The sequence below is a fragment of the Haematobia irritans genome, chromosome 1 (assembly GCF_050003625.1).
Source record: "Haematobia irritans isolate KBUSLIRL chromosome 1, ASM5000362v1, whole genome shotgun sequence".
NCBI classification, from domain to species: Eukaryota; Metazoa; Arthropoda; class Insecta; order Diptera; family Muscidae; genus Haematobia; species Haematobia irritans.
In genome coordinates this window covers 173,407,829-173,430,055 of record NC_134397.1, presented here as the reverse complement: position 1 = coordinate 173,430,055, position 22,227 = coordinate 173,407,829, and the positions used below count along the sequence as shown (strand labels likewise).

The following is a 22,227-nucleotide window of genomic DNA, read 5'->3' as shown; positions in this document are numbered from 1 at the left end:
GTATATATGTACGATTGTATGTGAAAGTGATGAGTCAGGTACTAAAAACCAGTAATTTTCTTTTCATTCAAATCATTGTTATAGATAGGGGGAAAAGAAAACGATTAAATTTATTAAAAATTTATTCCCCACATTATTCAACACACACTTATAGTTGGTTTTTCCGACCTAGAAACAACAATTAAGCACAACGGAAGTGCATTAGTTTTGTATGAAGAAGGTGCAGTGTTCGATTCCGGGCGGCATTGGAAACAATAATTTACGTACTTGAAGGCACTTCTTTTCATCAATAAACAGTAGTAACAGTAATAATTGTTGTAAAAACCCACATTACACACTTCTCCTGACCTGCGTATAGTAGACGTGTGCACGTGATTAATACTCGTATATCACTCAGGTTCACACACGGAATAATTTTACTCACGCACGATATTTTTGGTAGGACCACATATTCTCACGTGCGAAAAAAAAAAAAAACTTTTAAAGGCTTACACTCACGATCACAAATGTCGTGACTTACCAAAAATCTCGTGACTTATTCAATCGAGAAATCACCTCATTCAAGAACATTTTATTGACGTTTGTAGTTTACTTTTGAGAGTGCGTAAGTGTGAATAACAGAACATTCGTCGACGAGACAGTCGACGAATGTGACAGACGTTATTAGGTATAGTCATATTCCTAGAATTTTGTGACAAATTTACCTGGGGCCCGAATGAAAACGTGCACAACATTAAGGTGTCACTGATTTTGTAATCGAATTCAACTCGTAAGCGTAGTTGTGTTCGTGAGCGCGATTATTCACGTGAGTGTATTTTTCCGAAATTGATTACTCACGCACACACACGAAGAAATTATTTGTTGACTCACAACACATTTTGCTGGTCAATTACTCTCACACACGGTTGCCACAGTTGTTAAAATTCTACCAAAAATTCAAATAAAATTTGGATAAAAATTTTCTATAGAAATAAATTTTTTAAAAAATATACTATAGGAATAAAATACTATAGGAATAAAATTTCTATAGAAATAAAATGTTCTATAGAAATAAAATGCGAGTAGCTCGCGAAAATCCGAGCTACTCGCACGCAAAGCTGGCAAAATCGCTAAAAGTTGCCAAATCAACCGTTACAAACGTAATTAAAGTGTTTGGGGAACGTTTGTCGACAGCCAGGAAGTCTGGATCGGGGGGAAATCGAAAACCGGAGGCCGCTGAGACGACAAAGAGAGTTGCCGGTAGTTTCAAGCGAAACCCTAACCTCTCTCTCCGAGATGCCGCAAATAAGCTGGGTGTATCGTCTACAACCGTGCATCGAGCCAAAAAACGAGCCGGACTATCGACTTACAAGAAGGTAGTGACTCCAAATCGCGATGATAAACAAAATACGACGGCCAAAGCGCGATCCCGGAGGCTGTACACGACAATGCTGACGAAGTTTGAATGCGTGGTAATGGACGACGAAACCTACGTCAAAGCCGACTACAAGCAGCTTCCGGGACAGGAGTTTTATACGGCAAAAGGAAGGGGAAAGGTAGCATATATTTTCAAGCACATAAAACTGTCAAAGTTCGCAAAGAAATATCTGGTTTGGCAAGCCATCTGTACCTGTGGCTTGAAAAGCAGCATTTTCATAGCTTCCGGGACTGTCAACCAAGAAAATTACGTGAAAGAGTGTTTGAATAAACGTCTGCTGCCTTTCCTGAAGAAGCACGGTTGTTCCGTACTGCTTTGGCCGGATTTGGCATCTTGCCATTACGGTAAAAAGGACATGGAGTGGTACGCCGCCAACAACGTGCAGGTGGTTCCCAAGGACAAGAACCCTCCCAACACGCCAGAGCTCCGCCCAATTGAGAAATACTTGGCTATTGTCAAGCGGAACCTAAAGAAGACCAAAAAAACTGCTAAGGACGAGCAGCAGTTCAAGGCAAACTGGCTTTCTGCGGCGAAGAAGGTGGATAAGGTAGCTGTACAAAATCTGATGGCAGGTGTCAAGCGTGAGGCCCGGCAATTCGGATTTGGAAAAGCGAAGGCCTAACTGAATTTTTTTCCTGAATTTTATACTAATTGAACTTGAAAAAGAAATTTAATTTGATTTTTCAAATAAACGATTTCGCCGATTTACACGCGTTTTCCCTTGACCAAATTTTGACCGTATCACCCTTTAATTTAGACAAAATTTTCTATGGAAATAAAATTTTGACAAAATTTTCTATAGAAATAAAATTTTGACAAAATTTTCTATAGAAATAAAATTTTGACAAAATTTTCTATAGAAATAAAATTTTGACAAAATTTTCTATAGAAATAAAATTTTGACAAAATTTTCTATAGAAATAAAATTTTGACAAAATTTACTATAGAAATAAAGTTTTGACAAACATTTTTATAGAAATAAAATTTTGACAAAATTTCTATAGAAATAAGATTTCGAGAAATTTGTTTTTTTAGAAATGTAAATTTGACAAAAGCCTTTTTTCGGAGGGTTCAAGTGTGGTTTATTGTTGGGTTTAATGAACTGCCTGAATTTATTCTGATAATTGGTTGATAGTTTTGCTGCAAGTAGAGGATGCTGATGAGGAATGTGGCAATTCCGAAACGTGCGTCCATCCAACCATCTTGCAGTCTATAGGGCTTTGCCCAAATAAATTTGACAAACATTCTTTTCCTTTGTTAGTTAAGCTACAATTGCAGTTTAGTCAATGTATGGTTTTAAGCTGCAATAAAAAACAACAACAATGCTTAAAGACCAAAACCAACCATAACAAAACAAAAAAGAATGAAATAAAATTTTGACAAAAATTTTTATAGAAATATAATTTTGGCAAAATTTTCCATAGAAATAAAAATTTTGGCAAAATTTTCTATAGAAATAAAATTTTGGCAAAATTTTCTATAGAAATAAAATTTTGATAAAATTTTCTATAGAAATAAAATGTTGAAAAATTTTCTATAGAAATAGAATTTCGCCAACATTTTTTATAGAAATGTAGTTTTGACAAAATTTTCTATAGAAATAAAATTTTGACAAAATATTCTATAGAAATAAAGTTTTGACAAAATTTTCTATAGAAATAAAGTTTTGACAAAATATTCTATAGAAATAAGATTTTTACAAAATTTTCTATAGAAATAAAAATTTGATAAAATTTTCTATAGAAAAGTAGTTCTGACAAAATTTTCTATAGAAATAAAATTTTGATAAAACTTTCTTTAGAACCAAAATTTCTAAAAAAAAGACAAAATTTTCTACAGAAATAAAATTTTGACAAAATTTTTTTATAGAAATAAAATTTTGACAAAATTTTTTTATAGAAATAAAATTATGACAAAAATTTTTATAGAAATAAAATTTTGACAAAATTTTTTATAGAAATAAATTTTTGACAAAATTTTTTATAGAAATAAAATTTTGACAAAAATTTTTATAGAAATATAATTTTGGCAAAATTTTCCATAGAAATAAAAATTTTGGCAAAATTTCTATAGAAATAAAATTTTGATAAAATTTTCTATAGAACTAAAATTTCGACAAAATTATCTATAGAATTAAAATTTCGACAAAATTTTGCTATAGAAATACAATTTTGAAAAAATTAAAATTGCTATCAAAGTCCATTGTGTGTAAGTTCTCCCTTTTTGTAGAAGTAGTAACTTCCCTTGTTTGTGCACGCTAAATTCTTTAAAATTTGACACATTTATAATTCAAGGGATATTTACATTTTTTTAATTTGGTATAATTTTATTCAAATTTCGGTAGATTATTTTAGGCACACCATTGTCACGCGTGACTCACCCCGTACTTCGTGTCACGTGCACACCCCTCTAGTATAAAGCCATTGAAAAATTATAAAATCATAAACTATATATTTTTTTTAAATAATATGAACTTACCGTTGATAAAATGGAAGGTACTTTACGAGACTGAACTAAGGTGATGTAGTTGACATAGTCTAATGCCGTGTGATGAAAACATGATTTTGATGCTGATAATATATTAGCTGCTTCCTGTACTTCTTGTGTACGATTTTTACTCGCCTGTTAAGAAGAATATGAAAACAAAAGGATTATAAGTATGCATACACCACCTCAATAAAAAGACGCAATAAACAAATCATCCATGTGGAAAGTGTACGTGTAGTAAACATGTGTGGCACGTACATATTTATGTACGCATATGCATAGCAAAAACAATCAACTTACTTGGGCATTTTTAATTAATGCGTTGTCATAACCCTCAGACACTTTTAGAAAATGTCCTTTATAGTCTTTCACTTGATTAATATCGTCCTTAACAAATACGGCTAAATTTTTCAATACAGTACGGCTAGCTTGATCCAATAAAATGGTGTGAAATTTATTCATTTCCTATAAGTACAAGAAAAAAGGAGAGAATAATAATAATGAATGAGCGTATATTGTGAAAGAGATGTATACTTTAGAACCAGATGCAAGTATTGAGTAGAGCATATGAAATTGACTCTGGAATAATATCGAAATAAGATGGATTTTGTCGATCCGAAATGAGTATTTACAATTGGGTTTGGGAGCCACCGTGGTGCAATGGTTAGCATGCCCGCCGTGCATACACAGGGTTGTGGATTCAAACCCAGTTTCGACCAAACACCAAAGTTTTTCAGTGGTGGATTATCCCACCTCAGTAATGCTGGTGACATTTCAGAGTATGACAAAGCCTCTCTAAGTGGTTTCACTGCAATGTAAAACGCCGTTAGGACTCAGCTATAAAAAGAGGTCCCTTGACATTGATCTTAACATTGAATCGGCACTCAGTGATAAGAGATAAGTTCACAACTGTGGTATTTTTTTATTAGTTAAAATTTCTTCAATTATAGTACAAGGTATTTTTAGTCTGATTGTCTCGTGGGAAAATTTTAAGATTTTCTCCGCCTTCACACATGTCCTGCATAAGCAAGAAAAGTCCATAGTGGTCGTTGATTTGGCTATGTTAAGTATTTCATTCTCCTCGATATTTATAAACCCATGTTTTCTATTTTTATTCTTATTTAACCACAGAAAAATATTTTTAATTCAACTACGAAACAATTGAATTGAATTAGATTCAAGTGATTATTTATCTATATATTACTAATTATTTCATACAACTTTTATTTTTGTTTTTTTTTTTTATATTTTTTATGATTTTTCTTAGGTTTAAATAAATTGATTCTAATATGCATATAAAAGCTAATTATTTCCGGACAATTACATGTGTTTTTATGTGAACATATTTTTTAATCCAATTAAAATTTTATTCAATTTTTTTTTTTTTAATTTGATTTATTTTTTAATTTCATTAAAAGGTTAATTGTTTTAATAAAAAAATACGTTTTCAATCAAAATGTGCAATTGGAAATATTTGGGCGATATATATTTTTTCGTTTAGCAATTTGTCAAATGATAAATAAAAAAATGTATACAACCTGAGAATGTTGAATGAACAATACATAAAGTAGCGTGCAAAACCGAGCAAATGATCTGCACTTTTGAATTGAAATACCTATAAAAATATAACCACACAACAAAACTCAATGTTTTTCTTTGGGCACTTTTAATACTTTTGGGCATATTTCTAATAAGATTTTGGTGGGTATTTTCATACCCGTCTTTTCAAAATCAATCCCGAATTTTCGATGGGATTGAGATATGGGAACTTTGCCGACTAGGGAATATTGCTTATATAGCCATTCTTTAATAATTTTCATCGGATTTCGTGCAAAAAGAAAATTTGAGTTTGGTTGGCAATAGTTTTATAGGCACATCAATTTAAAAGTGTAAAACATGTGCTCGGTTTTGCACGCTACTGTATTTCATTTTAAATATTGATCTTCGCACACATTTTCAGCTAAGTGGTGACAAATTTATTTTTTGGCTTTACGAGAGTAGTACGACTCCAACAAATAATATAGGATCCAATTCCGATCAACAACACTTTTGGAAGATATACAAGACTCAAACTTTCTGGCGTGTTTACTTTGCACTATTTAACTATCATAAGCATCAAATGCTACATACCTGAAAACAATGGATCAGCTTGCCCAATGCATTATGGGCACTTTTATTATCGGAAAAATGCTGTTGCAAATCCCAAAGGGACATAGCAAATGCACTAAAATAAGAATAGAAAAAATATATATTTTTGTAAAACAACATATTTAATTTAAAAGTTTTTATTTTTAATTATTATAAATAACATAATCAAAATTTATTAGAATTTAATTTAAAAAAAAATAGTGATCAAATAACAAAAATTTTATAATTTATTTGTATTACCTTTGATTTTTGACATATTCTTTGCCGGAATCAACAGCAATATTACAAAGCTTAATGATTTTCTCCAATTTCTGTTCCAAATGTTCAATGTCTGATTCCTCTTTTGTGATAAATTGCCTAGAATAGAGTATAATTAAAGAGAATATGAAAAAAATGTGTGCTACAAAAATAAACCATCTATAACAATTGAATTGCTTATAAATAAATAACAATAAACGATGGGCACAATTGCTTACTTGAAATATTTTATTCGGTTTTGCCAAAACGAACGTTTTAATAACAAAAACAAACAATATTCCATTCCATTCGCTTCGCTTTATAGATTATTGTTTTCTTTTTAATACTCACTTCCATATGGTATTTGGAAGAGTTCTGGGTTAGTATTTTCCCTTTTTGTCACTTCAAGTGTGTGCTTATGTGTCATATCGTATATACTTAATAGATTGAGATAGTGCACGATGTTGTTTTTTTTATTATTTTGTGAACGACAACAGATAATTGTGGATTTAAGTATATGTTAATCTATGCCACAACGTCTTGATAGCGACATTGATCGAAAATTGTTTTGCTATTAGTTAAAAACATGCATATTTCTCAAATGCTGAATGATGGAGATACACAAAGTTTTTTTCAGGGAAATATTTTATATATTCATTTGCTTGTTGCTTCATTAATTATACGAGCGGTGATGCTGTGGGGCAAATCATTTATACGTTTCATAATAGAGTGAAAATAATAAAAATAAAATATAAAATAAAATCGGCAGCGTCATTAATAAATTTATTTTATGCTAAAATTTAATCCATTTTATAGTGTCTTTTAGACCATAGTTCACTTTCGAGCAATCAACTGAGAATATGTGAAAAGAAGTAAAAACATCCACAATTGATTGCGTACAATGTTTTACTATAGACTACCATCAAGAATCGAATTACTTAAAATGTGATAACAGTTGCCAATGCAAAGATATCTTAAAAGTATTCAACATAAATTTTATTCCCATAGAAAATTTTGTCAAAAATGTATTCTTATAAAAGAAATTTGTCAAAATTTTATTCCTATAGGAAATTTTTGTCAAAATTTTATTCCCATAGGAAATTTTGTCAAAATTTTATTCCTATGAAAATTTTGTCTAAATTTTATTTCTATAGCAAATTTTGTCAGAATTTTACTTCTATAAAAAATTTTGTCAAAATTTGAGTTCTATAGAATATTTTGTAAAATTTTTATTTGTATAGAAAATTTTGTCAAAATTTTATTTCTATAGAAAATTTTGTCGAAATTTGGGTTCTATAGAATATTTTGTCAAAATCTTATTTCTATAGAAAATTTCAAAATTTTATTTTTATAGAAAATTTTGTCAAAATTTTATTTCTGTAGAATATCTTGTCAAAATCTTATTTCTATAGAAAATTTTGTCAAAATTTTATTTTTATAGAAAATTTTGTCAAAATTTTATTTCTATAGAAAATTTTGTCAAAATTTTATTTCTATAGAAAATTTTGCCAATATAGAAAAATTTGTCAAAACTTTATTTCTATAGAAAATTTTGTCAAAATTAAAATTTTATTTCAAAAAAAATTTTTTTGTCAGTATAGAAAAATTTGTCAAAACTTTATTCCTATAGAAAATTTTGTCAAAATTTTATTTCTATAGAAATTTTTGTCAAAATTTTATCTAAAAAAATTTTTGACAAAATTTTATCTAAAAAAATTTTTGTCAAAATTTTATTCCTATAGAAAATTTTGTCAAATTTTTATTTCTATAGAAGATTTTGTCAAAATTTTATTTCTACAGAAAATTTTGGTAAAATTTTATTTCTATAGAAAATTTTGTCAAAATTTTATTTCTATAGAAAATTTTGTCAAAATTTTATTTCTATAGAAAATTTTGTCAAAATTTTATTTCTATAGAAAATTTTGTCAAAATTTTCTTTCTATGGAAATTTTTGTCAAAATTGTATCTCTACAGTTTTTTTGTCCATTTTTTTTCTTATAGAAAATTTTGTCAAAATTTGATTCCTATAGAAAATTTTGTCAAATTTTATTCCTCTAGAAAATTTTCTCAAAATTTTATTTCTATAGAAAATTTTCTCAAAATTTTATTTCTATAGAAAATTTTCTCAAAATTTTATTATTTTAGAGAATTTTGTAACAATTTTATTTCTATAGAAAATGTTGTCAAAATTTTATTCCTATAGAAAATTTTGTCAAAATTTTATTTCTATAGAAAATTCTGTCAAAATTTTATTTCTACAGAAAATTTTGTCAAAATTTTATTTCTATAGAAAATTTTGTCAAAATTTTATTCCTATAGAAAATTTTGTCAAAATTTTATTTCTATACAAAATTTTGTCAAAATTTTATTTCTATATAAAATTTTGTCAAAATTTTATTTCAATAGAAAAATTTTTCAAAATTTTATTTCAATAGAAAATTTTTTCAAAATTTTATTTCAAAAGAATTTTTGTCAAAATTTTATTTCTATAGAAAATTCTGCCAAAATTTTATTTCTACAGAAAATTTTGTTAAAATTTTATTTCTATAAACAATTTTGTCAAAATTTTATTTCTTAGAAAATTTTGTCGAAATTTTATTCGTATGGACAATTTTACCAAAACTTTATTCCTATAGAAAATTTGGTCAACATTTTATTCCTATAGAAAATTTTGTTAAAATTTTATTCCTATAGAAAATTTAGTCAACATTTTACTCTTATAGAAAATTTTGTCAAAATTTTATTTCTATAGAAAATTCTGCCAAAATTTTATTTCTAAAGAAAATTTTGTTAAAATTTTATTTCTATAGAAAAATATGTCAAAATTTTATTTCTATAGAAAAATTTGTCAAAATTTTATTTCTATAGAAAATCATGTCAACATTTTATTTTTATAAAAAATTTAGTCAAAATTTTATTCTTATAGCAAATTTTGTCAAAAGTTTATTTCTATAGAAAATTTTCTCAAAATTTTATTTCTATAGAAAATTTTCTAAAAATTTTATTCCTATAGAGAATTTCGTCAAAATTTTATTTCTATAGAAAATTTTGTCAAAATTTTATTTCTATAGAAAATTTTGTTAAAATTTTATTCCTATAGAAAATTTTGTCAAAATTTTATTTCTATAGAAAATTTTCTCAAAATTTTATTTCTATAGAAAATTTTCTCAAAATTTTATTTCTATAGAAAATGTTGTCAAAATTTTATTTCTATAGAAAATGTTGTCAAAATTTTATTCCTATAGAAAATGTTGTCAAAATTTTATTTCTACAGAAAATTTTGTCAAAATTTTATTTCTATAGAAAATTCTGTCAAAATTTTATTTCTACAGAAAATTTTGTCAAAATGTTATTTCTATAGAAAATTTTGTCAAAATTTTATTTCTATAGAAAATTTTGTCAAAATTTTATTTCTATACAAAATTTTGTCAAAATTTTATTTCTATATAAAATTTTGTCAAAATTTTATTTCAATAGAAAATTTTTTCAAAATTTTATTTCAAAAGAATTTTTGTCAAAATTTTATTTCTATAGAAAATTCTGCCAAATTTTATTTCTACAGAAAATTTTGTTAAAATTTTATTTCTATAAACAATATTGTCAAAATTTTATTTCGTTAGAAAATTTTGTCAAAATTTTATTTCTATACAAAATTTTGTCAAAATTTTATTTCTATATAAAATTTTGTCAAAATTTTATTTCAATAGAAAATTTTTTCAAAATTTTATTTCAAAAGAATTTTTGTCAAAATTTTATTTCTATAGAAAATTCTGCCAAAATTTTATTTCTACAGAAAATTTTGTTAAAATTTTATTTCTATAAACAATATTGTCAAAATTTTATTTCGTTAGAAAATTTTGTCGAAATTTTATTCGTATGGACAATTTTGCCAAAACTTTATTCCTATAGAAAATTTGGTCAAAATTTTATTCCTATAGAAAATTTTGTTAAAATTTTATTCCTATAGAAAATTTAGCCAACATTTTACTCTTATAGAAAATTTTGTCAAAATTTTATTTCTACAGAAAATTTTGTTAAAATTTTATTTCTATAGAAAATCATGTCAACATTTTATTTTTATAAAAAATTTAGTCAAAATTTTATTCTTATAGCAAATTTTGTCAAAAGTTTATTTCTATAGAAAATTTTCTCAAAATTTTATTTCTATAGAAAATTTTCTCAAAATTTTATTCCTATAGAGAATTTCGTCAAAATTTTATTTCTATAGAAAATTTTGTCAAAATTTTATTTATATAGAAAATTTTGTCAAAATTTTATTCCTATAGAAAGTTTTGTCAAAATATTATTCCTATAGAAAATTTTGTCAAAATTTTGTTTCTATTGAAAATTCTGCCAAAAATTTTATTTCTATAGAAAATGTTGTCAAAATTTTATTTCTATAGAAAATTTTGTCAAAATTTTATTCCTATAGAAAATTTTGTCAAAATTTTATTTCTACAGAAAATTTTGTCAATATAGAAATAATTGTCAAAACTTTATTCCAATAGAAAATTTTGTTAAAATTTTATTCCTATAGAAAATTTTGTCAACATTTTATTCCTACAAAAATTTTGTCAACATTTTATTCCGTTAGAAAATTTTGTCGAAAGTTTCTTATAGACAATTTTGCAAAAACTTTGTCAAAAGTTTATTTCTATAGAAAATTTTCTCAAAATTTTATTTCTATAGAAAATTCTGCCAAAATTTTATTTCTACAGAAAATTTTGTTGAAATTTTATTTCTATAGAAAAATGTGTCAAAATTTTATTTCTATAGAAAATTTTGTCAAAATTTTATTCCTATAGAAAATTTTTTTCAAAATTTTACTCTTATAGAAAATTTTGTCAACATTTTATTTTTATGGAAAATTTAGTCAAAATTTTACTACTATAGAGAAATTTTTGTCAAAATTGTATTCTTATAGCAAATTTTGTCAAAATTTTATTTCTATAGTATTTTTTCTCAAAATTTTATTTCGATAAAAAATGGCAAAAGTTTTTTTGATAAAAAATTTTGTCAAAATTTAATATCAATAAAAAATTTTGTCAACATTTAATTTCGATAGAACATTTTTCAAGTGCCTCTTAGGTGCACGGATGAAAAAGACTGTTTTCCATATGTTTGGCTATAAACATTATATGTTTGGAACACAAATTTTTAAACACAATATTTTTGAGTGCAAGCATATAATGTTCATAAACTAGCATAACTTGTTTGGGACATATATGTTAATATGTTAGAACATATTATGTTTGGGACATAAAATGTTTGTAAATATAATATGCTTGGATGCAAACATATATTAATTTAGAAATAGCCTATAAACATATATGTGTTTAGTAGCTTGGAGCGCTATTTAACAGGGAGCGATATTGAATTAAGTTGGTGGTTGTTGCTTGTTATTACAAAATTAACATTTTATTTTTCCATGGGGGTATATACAATTGGGCAGAAACAAAATTTTGAGCATTCAGGTCGAAAACCTATGTTGTTAGCACCTATATTACCTGTGTATTTTCATAATTCATTATGATTGTAAATATATAAATAAATAAATAAAATTTTGAGCACAATATTGTTTGGGAGAATTTTTTTTAAGCATATAATATTTTTGGGTGCAAAATTCTTCCAAACATATTATATGTTCACATAATAACATATTGTTTTTTGGTAGACAACATTATTGAAATTGGATGCAAAAATACAAAATGTTTGGAACTTAGACTACCCAAACATATATTGTTTAGACCAATATGCTTTCAAACATATTATATATTGGAAGAGATCAAACATATAAATGTTTGGGCAATACCCAAAAATGTATATGCTTGAAGCAAAATATGTTTGGGAGTATATGTTACAGAAGCGATTTTTTGTGAGGGTGTGGAGAGAAATATTTTGCAAAATCTACCTAAACATCAAGAATTTTTCCAGTCTACCAAACATTAAAAATACTACCTGTGTTTGCATACCATCCGTCCTACATTAATAACAACCACTTGTGCCTAGTTTCAATACCGTAGCTTCTTTTACGGGCAGTATTAGAGTGATCTAAACTGGTTATAAACTGATTATATGTTATATAAGAAAGTCTGACTTTTATCTCCGCTGAATGAATGAAATAATGGACACTTTTTTGGAAAATAAACCTTCGATTTTGAGAAAAATTAATCAATTGCTAAACTTAGATTTTGGTATTTGACGGGATAAATTAATTAAATATTTTTAAAAATTTTTACATTATTGTGTTATCCAGTTTATTTTCAAAAATCAGTAAAACGGGAATTCAAAGCGTTGATATATCCATATAAAAATATATAAATAAGCTAAATTAAACTGATTATGCGATGGACATTTCAATATTTGTTATCTCGTATAAGATGGAATAAAACAATGACTAAATAAAATAAGCTAAATTAAATTTTAAGTCTTACTACGCGCCTATTTTGCTAATCCTTCACTGTAATTACCAACCAGTCTAATATTCATACGTAATTGTATTGAATGTAAACAAATGAATGAATCATAGTACCACTACGACAATGTAAATATGTAATCATTTTACAAATACGAAAATTATATTCACATATACTTTATACACATATCACTCCATCAGGCTTTCTTTCTATAAAGTTGTATGAGCATCTTTGCTTTTGAATCTCATGTTTATATTATAACCAGACATGAACAACAGGAATAACAAAACTTTGGAAAACTCCCAGATGTGTGAAGTTGTTGTTGATAATATCAACAAATGTGCAGATGAACGTTAATTCCCTTAGGTGCTAAGTGAACTTGAAGGCTTAACTTTGATTTGAAAACATGTTTGAATTTCGTGAATTGTAGGATAGGTTCGGTAAAATAGTTGGCTGTTGTTACAAGACAGATTAAGATTATGAAACGGTGGTTTAAACTATTTGTGGAACCTGTTAATGAAGCTTAGAAGCATTCAAATAAAAGACTTAAGATCAGAAAAAGTTAACAATTCTAAAATGTTTGCTAGATGTGGCCCCTAACAATATGTGATCCGTTGTTCAGTCTCGCTTATGAAAATTCATCAAGACTGTCTTGAGTGTCGAAAACCTGTTAATGAAGCTTAGAAGCATTCAAATAAAAGATCAGAAAAAGTTAACAATTATAAAATGTTTGCTAGATGTGGTCCCTAACAATATGTGATCCGTTGTTCAGTCTCGCTTATGAAAATTCATCAGGACTGTCTTGAGTGTCGAAAATCCACTACCTTGTCCCAATAATTAACTTGAATATAACTATAATATATAAGAACGTTTAGCACAACACAATGGGCAAAAAATATGAAAAACATTTAAATCTGAAGCTATTTTTAGGTAACTTGGCAAAAGTGTATTTATGATTTATCTGTCGATAGATTTGTATTAGAAGTATAGGAAAATATAAGTCATTCTTGTAAGTTTTCGACTTAGCAGGTGCGATTTTACAAGAAAATTTTGGTATATTGGTCTTTTTTGCCGAAATCAGAAAAACATTTATATGGGAGCTATATCTAAATCTGAACCGATTTCAACCTAATGTGGCTTGCATAGCTACAACGTTAATTCTACTCCCTGTAGTCATATAAGTGTAAATCGGACTAAAAATATATATGTGAGCTATATCTAAATCTGAACCGATTTCACCAATATTGGCATGTATATCGAGAACGTTAATTATAGTCCCTATGCAAAGTTTCACGTAAATCTGAGTAAAACTTTGGCCTCTGTGGCTATATGAGTGTAAATCGGGCGAAGGATATATATGGGAACTATATCTAAATATAAACCGATTTCAACCAATATTTGGCATGCATATCCCGAAGGTCAAGGTATAGGTGGCCGGACTTCGGCCGGGATTTGAGACTTTCTCCTATGGACAGGGTCCAAAGCGGGCTAACGCGAACCCAAAGAGGATAGGTAGCCGGCCTTCGGCCGGGGTTTGAGATTTTCTCCTATAGACAGGGTCCAAAGTTTGTTGTGTTTAGAATCGTGTAGACTACACGCTGGCCAAAAATTGGACGAATCGGACCACTTGTACTAAAGTAGATTTAAGCCCGTTTATTTAACACTTGTTTTGTCTTGATTTGCTTTTGGGGCAAAAATTTATATGGATCTAAATCTGAAACGATTTCTGCCACAATCAATAGGGTTCTATTCTGACCATACTTGTACCAAATTTGAAGTCAATTGAAGTAAAATTGCGAATTAGAATTTGATTTCAAAAATGTGTTCACAGACAGACGGACGTACGGAAAGACGGACATGGCTAGATCGACTCAGGGACCGGTCATGAACAATATTGCCAAAGACACCACATGTCATTCTCGTCTCCTTCTAGGTGTTGCAAACATATGCACTAACTTATAATATCCTCTTCCCCATTGTGGCGCAGGGTAATCAAACTAAAAATAATAATTCAGCTAAGAAAGTAATTGAAAATAGATACGTTTTTAATTTAAAAAAATAATTCAGTTTTGCAATCAACTGAAACAATTAAAAAATTAATTGAAATTTGCTAATGAAATCAATTTTGTAATGAAGCATTTTTTATGTGCGTGAAAACGCATATAAGCATAAAAAGATGTGTTTTTTCTGAATCCTTGTATCCGTTACCTATTGTAATGGATGAAAGTTAGGTTTCAAATCGACGTAAAATCCGAAAACATTTCAGAAAATCTATTTAGAAATATACATAAAGAGAACATAATTAATTTTGTGGTTGTTCACCTGTTCCTGCTTGGGCCTCTTTGGAATGCTGCCTGATCTACAAGCTGTCTTTCGTAATGCTTGATCTCGGGCTCTATATAATGATGATTAACACTGATTTTTTGTTTGGTGATTGTTGTAAATCCACATGATTGTGATTTGGATGTCTAATACCGTTGTTGTGACGCTTATTGGAACAAATATACTTTAGCACAAGTTGTTAAAAATAAACAATTTTTTTTGAGTGTAGGAGAAGGGATTTCAAATCGAAAATGTAAAGTAAAAATTTGGCGAGATATCGGCATCTGAAAATGGGTATTTTCCTTCAATTTTTCTTAATTCTGACAGAAATTTTTCATGAAATGAATAAAATTCCGTTTTTTTGCGTATTTGATAAAAATACTACTTTTTAAGCAGAAAATATTAAGTAAAAATTTTGTCGGAAGAGCATAGTTTTCGAGATACCGACCATTAAAAATTGGGTATAGGTGGCCGGACTTCGGCCGGGATTTGAGACTTTCTCCTATGGACAGGGTCCAAAGCGGGCTAACGCGAACCCAAAGAGGATAGGTAGCCGGCCTTCGGCCGGGGTTTGAGATTTTCTCCTATAGACAGGGTCCAAAGTTTGTTGTGTTTAGAATCGTGTAGACTACACGCTGGCCAAAAATTGGACGAATCGGACCACTTGTACTAAAGTAGATTTAAGCCCGTTTATTAAACACTTGTTGATGATAGCAACATGGAAACATTTTTACGAAAATCTCGAGGAGAAATAATGCCAAACGTACCTATTTAGTGGTGAGAGGAGAGGATTTACTCCTCGCCGCAACGATTTTCCTGTCACATATTTGACACAAAACAGAATTGCGACAGTCGTATTACTCTTTCACGTTGCCGTATTAGTTTTACATATTTTTAATAAAATTATTAAACAAAGATGTGTAGAAACCAAGCTAGCATTTTTCGAGTCTTTTTCGAGTCTTCTTGGCGATTAACACGGCAGAATATGAGCTCATTTTATGAATATAAAAATACTCTTTTGTCGGGAGAAAAACGTGACTACCCGCGACTCTTCTTTATAAATGATTTATGAGTCTTCTTCTATATTATTTTAGAGACTTTTTCGAATCATTTTCTAGTAGGATTAAAGGCTTATTTGAATCGTTTTTTGATCAGTTTTAGTCTTAATACACCTCATCTGCGATTCTTTTTCGAGTCGTTTTTCAATTATAATTATAATCCCTTACGAGTCTTTAGTGAGTCACATATTACTCTATTTATGAGTCATTTAATAGTCATATTTCTAATCGCAAATGACTCTTCTAAGTGCATTTTTGAATCGGTTTTCTGAACCCTTTCCCTTTAAATAATAATACTTGGTTTTTATTAGTATAAATACTTAATATTATTAATATGTATTTTATAATTATTTTAATTAATATACTTAATATTTAATAACAAAAATATTAAATTAAAAAAAAAACATTTCATTTTTAATAAAATTAGATTAAAAACAAAATGGACAAAGTTTTTTTGTAATACGACATTAATTTCCCTGTCGTTTTGTATTTAAGAGAACATTTACAAAAAAATATATATATATAAGTGATTTTCTTGTAATAAAATTTAATTATTATTTGTATTTGAAATGCTAGCAGGGAAATGAAAATTCAACTTTTTTCATCGCATACCACAACAACCTTACTGAAAACTATTATTGTCGACTTAGTCTACTATGGTATACATAGTATAGATGTTACATATTATCTTGAATATACATCATTAGTTCCACAAAACATTCATTGTTTAATGGAATATGTGTTATTGTTAATTATCAATTTAACGATACAGTAAGTTGGCGACGATTGCGATGAATAATCAAAGTTTAAAGAAATGTTTACGCTCTCCCAATATTATTCTTTATCGCATGTAGTGTACATGCTTTGTAAATTTTGAATCATTAAAAATACTATACAAAGTTTGAAATTTTAATTTTTAGCAAGACAATAAAAAACTTGGAACGTATTCCCATCTTCGAACTGAACTGCCTGCAAGACAAAAGACGAGTTTGTGCAAATTTTCAGAACGATTGCTTCATTATTGAAGATTGTAGCGTTACAGGCAGACAGACAGACAGGGTTATATCGTCTTAGAATTTCTCCCTGATCAAGAATATATATACTTTATATAGTCGGAAATCGATATTTCGATGTGTTACAAGCGGAATGACAAACTTATTATACCCCCATCACCATTCTATGATGGTGGGTGCATAAATCTAGCGTTTTACTTTGTTCCAAAACATGTCAGCCATTCTGTATGTAAAAGATTAATTATGAAATGAAATCCGTTTATATTTCTAATATGTATGTATAATTTATAAGCTTTAACGCCAATCATAGATCCCGTATTCGAATATGGCTGTAACTTGGCAAGTGTATACCACATTTCAACGAAATAGCAAGCACAAGTCTTAACTATAACCAAGTTGAGGAATTTTGTGAACAACATACAAACAATAGTTATGACTCTTCATCTTCAACAGGTTTGAACAATCAGCTGATGAAATGCTTTTACCTTGTCTACCATTGTTTTTGTCGTACTCTGCACTTTTAATCTGACCACATTTTTATAGGGGCGTTGCTTTAAGTTCATCTGATGGATTGTCATGACGTTCCATCAGTTTGTATAGAAGATATTTTTTTCTTATCCAAAGTGACCGCAATGTCATAATTGTGCGCTTGGGCTTTTTGTAGTATTTTTTTGTTAATATTCGTTTCCTTATCTGGAAACGTTTAAGTTGTTTTTGATGTATCTCTGGACGAAAACTTACCTAAACTTCGGGGAATCCTTGAGACATTCCTCAAACTCTATTGTAGATCTCATATTTAGCCACTTTTATATGTACAATATTAATAATTTTAAGCACTAAGAACACATTCGCTCGAACACGCCCTTTCGTTGGCTCAAGAAGGCTATTATAAAGATGTTAGATTCTATTTTTTTAATCCTTTTTTCCCACTATTATCTACGTGTTTTCCAATCGACTGCAATTCACTGAATCACTTCAAATAAAACTTCCACACTGGCAATCGTTGATAGTGAGGGGACACGTATTTTATTTCAACTCCTCTTTGTACTTTCGCGGTGCAAACTTTCGATTCCGAATTGATGGGAGTTTTTAATCTCACATAATCTATTTAATTTCATAAAAAAAATATTATGTTTTAAACGTTGTATTTTTCTCACATTTCTTCCGTACTATTTGCTTCGTCTGAAAGTTACACGACGATTTCTTCAGATTGATTTTTGCAAAAGTAAAAACTATAAAATTCGATTACGATAACGATTACAGTGATATCCGATTACTAACTTGATAATCCCGAAAAATTTCTCATCTCTGGCCACTATTGTTTTTGAAAGATGTCGGAACATCTCGTAACGTATCGTGACGTACCAAACTGAGGAACAAGTCGTGCAATAAGAAGTGAGCGACAAAAGACCTGTTCGAAACCGAAACTGTTTACTACATCCAGAGAAATGGTTGGTTGCAATCGATCATTACAATAAGGAGATAATGACAGTGTAGTGTCTTTTACATCTGCCTTTGAATCCCTATTTGTTATATTGGTTTCAATCTGTCATCACTTCATCGTTTTTTATATACTTTTATTAATATCCATTTTAAGTACTAACCCTGCCAACATTTTTTGAATTTGGGACTCTTTTGAGAATCCCCACTACGTCGAAAACAATCATATACGACATCAAAAACTCGTCGGAAAAGCGCCGTCACTATTGAGAAGTTGTACCACGCATGTTTCGCATGAGTGCAATTATTAGGTGCCTTTATAGATCAATTTAGAACGACGCCAATAAGGGACCCTCCAAACAATCAGAAAAAGTGCATTTTAAGATAGTTGTAAAAGAATCATTGTGGTCGAGTAAAACACGTTTGTTTAGATATTTATTAATTTGATTAAACATTTACAAATTCTTAAAAATATAACATTTATACCACTATCACATTACATTTAACATAATTTGGCATTAATGATGATGTTGAGTTACAAGTAGCGAGTTACATGTTGCAGCGTCTATCAGCCAGTGTTTTTATTCGATGGAGGCAGCGTGTCTGTAAAATATTTGAAAAACAATCACTTTATTCCATTTGGAAAATCAAAAATTGTTCACCAATATACCTTTCACAATTTTAAGCGTATAATCTATGTTTTCAGAACTTTATTTTCGTTTTTATTTAATTAAAATATAACAAGCTGGTTGCGCTTGGCGTTTCACAAAAAAAAAATGGCTTTTTTAACAGTAGGGATGGCAAATTACTTGCATGTACTTTTTGATGTACCTTTTCATGATGGTTGAAGTGACATTTACGAGTCTGTGGTAACGATGAGGTTGAAATGGAACTTTGAAATGCTGGCAGGGAAACTACGCGTTAAGGTGAGTACTATTACATGATTGTTCATAGAACTTTATTTTCGTTTTTATTTAAATAAAATATAACAAGCTGGTTGCGCTTGGCGTTTCACAAAAAATAAAATGGCTTTTGTAAAAGTAGTGATGGCAAAATACATGTATGAAGTACATTTTGTACTTTATGATATGCTGCCCCCCATCACAGTAGGATGGTTGTAGTGACATTTACGAGTCTGTGGTAGCGATGAAGATGAAATGGAACTTTGAAATGCTGGCAGGGTTTAACACAGCTGTAAAAAAGTTCACAAGATCAAATAGGAATTCCCACAACCATTCAATTGGTTACAATAACCAATACCGATCAATTTAGTTTTATGTTTCATAAAATTGTGGAGCTAAACACCAGCATATCGAGGCCTACAGCATGGGAATCAACAAATGGTTAGTATAACCAAAAGTTGAGTATACTAAACGAATTTTAGTTCAATCATGGGACGCACGTAGTTGTTGCAACAAATTAATAGTAGTGTCAATATTGACCATTTAGATGGTATGATGCTACAAAATTTGCAAAACGGGGAACAGCGTCACTACATTTACTTATTACCCTGCCAACATTTTTTGAATTTGGGGACTCTTTTGAGAATCCCCACTACGTCGAAAACAATCATATACGATATCAAAAACTCGTCGGAAAAGCGCCGTCACTATTGAGAAGTTGTACCACGCCAAGTTACTACAAAAATGTTTCGCATGAGTGCAATTATTAGGTGCCTTTATAGATCAATTTAGAACGACGCCAATAAGGGACCCTCCAAACAATCAGAAAAAGTGCATTTTAAGATAGTTGTAAAAGAATCATTGTGGTCGAGTAAAACACGTTTGTTTAGATATTTATTAATTTGATTAAACATTTACAAATTCTTAAAAATATAACATTTATACCACTATCACATTACATTTAACATAATTTTTGGCATTAATGATGATGTTGAGTTACAAGTAGCGAGTTACATGTTGCTGCGTCTATCAACCAGTGTTTTTATTCGATGGAGGCAGCGTGTCTGTAAAATATCTGAAAAACAATCACTTTATTCCATTTGGAAAATCACCAAATTGTTCACCAATATACCTTTCACAATTTTAAGCGTATAATCTATGTTTTCAGAACTTTATTTCCGTTTTTATTTAATTAAAATATAACAAGCTGGTTGCGCTTGGCGTTTCACAAAAAAAATGGTTTTTTTAACAGTAGGGATGGCAAATTACTTGCATGTACTTTTTGATGTACCGTTTCATGATGGTTGAAGTGACATTTACGAGTCTGTGGTAACGATGAGGTTGAAATGGAACTTTGAAATGCTGGCAGGGTAATAGTCCGCAATATATTGAATAAAATTACTCGCATTAACAAGTCTAGACTAAAATTTGGCTTAAGGTAAGTATCGTGCCGATTTAGTAAAAACACAATTTTATAAAAATTTCCATAAAATTTGCAGGCTTCATACACAATCAAACACAAATACTTTTTATCGCAAGCGGGCTTTTTTATTGTATTAAGCACATAAAATTCTAGAACGAGTCCATGGCGGTTCTAAGTCGATCTGTATTTATATCTAGAGGCTTAGGGAGGAAATCTCTGGAATGTTGAATTAGGTTTTGTAATTTGACTACATAATAACCATCTGCCATTGGTGTACAAAAATACCCCTATAAAAATAGACGAGCATTATTTCATCCATCTGTAAATTGATCTCACATATAGGCCAAAAACCTTTGTTGTTAGCACCTAATCATTTTTTATATTTATTTTCATAATTTATTATGATTGTAAATCTTGTAATAAATAAATAAAATCTCAATATAATCTGTGCTTTTCATTTAACCCTTTCACTACCGAAATAAACCTAATGCTTTTAGCACTTTAATTTTTCTTCTTGGTTTACTTGTGTAGAAGAAAAATTGTCATTTTGATGACCTACCTCAATTACTTCAAGAGCTATATGAGATTGTTCTGAAAACTTCATTCTTGAATTGTGACTAAATGGCCTGACGAAAATAAGCGCTGTTTGGTCTAAATTATCTTTGAAAGTGTGAGAAAAAATAGAAAAAAAGAGCCCGAAAAAATATCAACTATAGTTTTTGCATGAATGTCCATTTACTAGAGACATACAGTAGAAAAATGGACTATAAATTTCGTATTTTTTGTTTATTGTTAAAGAAGTTTATAAAAATGCATTTAAGTGCTTACCAATATGGAAAATATTTATAGCTTATTTAGATTAAAATCTACTTTAAAATAACATCGAGAAATAAATCAAAACAAAGTGGGGAAATAGAGTTTGGTGTCGTTTTCGAATGTCCTTCTAAGTGGACATCGGTAGTGAAAGGGTTAATATTGGAAACTGGTAAGTATATCTAACAATTGGTTACAGTAATAATAAGTAACATCGAGTGTGGTTGCACCAACAAACCAAACAATTAATATGAGATTGCGACAACCAATGCAAATTTAGTCCAACATACTACAACTTTTTTTTTTGTTATTTTTAGTTCACGTCATTAAAGTTATTAGAAAATTATTGAAATGAGGAACAATGGCTCACATTGGACCAAATTTAGTTAAAATCAATTAATCTTCATAAAATATATTAAAGTTAAATTGATATTAGCGCCCCCTATTTTGAATGCAAGAGAAATTTTAATTTATTTTACTGATATATTTTATAAATGTATTCTGGATCAGATCATAATCTACTAAATGAATTAATTTGACAACCCGTAATT

At 28.9% G+C, this 22,227-nt stretch overlaps 1 protein-coding gene and 1 long non-coding RNA gene across 3 annotated transcripts in view; both read right to left on the bottom strand.

The window, feature by feature from the left end:
• Positions 1–18,317, bottom strand: part of CenB1A (Centaurin beta 1A) — a 42,653-nt gene extending 24,336 nt beyond the window's left edge. For both annotated transcript variants that reach the window (XM_075292143.1, XM_075292145.1), the window contains exons 1-5: positions 17,840–18,317; positions 6,293–6,409; positions 6,035–6,128; positions 4,205–4,369; positions 3,896–4,039 (exon numbers count right to left, since the gene is read on the bottom strand). In XM_075292143.1, the coding sequence (XP_075148258.1) occupies positions 3,896–4,039; positions 4,205–4,369; positions 6,035–6,128; positions 6,293–6,409; positions 17,840–17,892 (573 nt within the window). In that variant the 5' untranslated portion in view covers positions 17,893–18,317. The remainder of the gene's footprint in view (positions 1–3,895; positions 4,040–4,204; positions 4,370–6,034; positions 6,129–6,292; positions 6,410–17,839) is intronic.
• A 2,004-nt stretch (positions 18,318–20,321) lies between these two features.
• On the bottom strand, positions 20,322–20,669 carry LOC142242911 (uncharacterized). The gene is made up of 2 exons (XR_012724246.1): positions 20,573–20,669; positions 20,322–20,515 (listed from the first exon to the last, which is right to left on the bottom strand). It is a non-coding gene; the product is annotated as an uncharacterized LOC142242911 (long non-coding RNA).
• Positions 20,670–22,227: the final 1,558 nt, after the last annotated feature.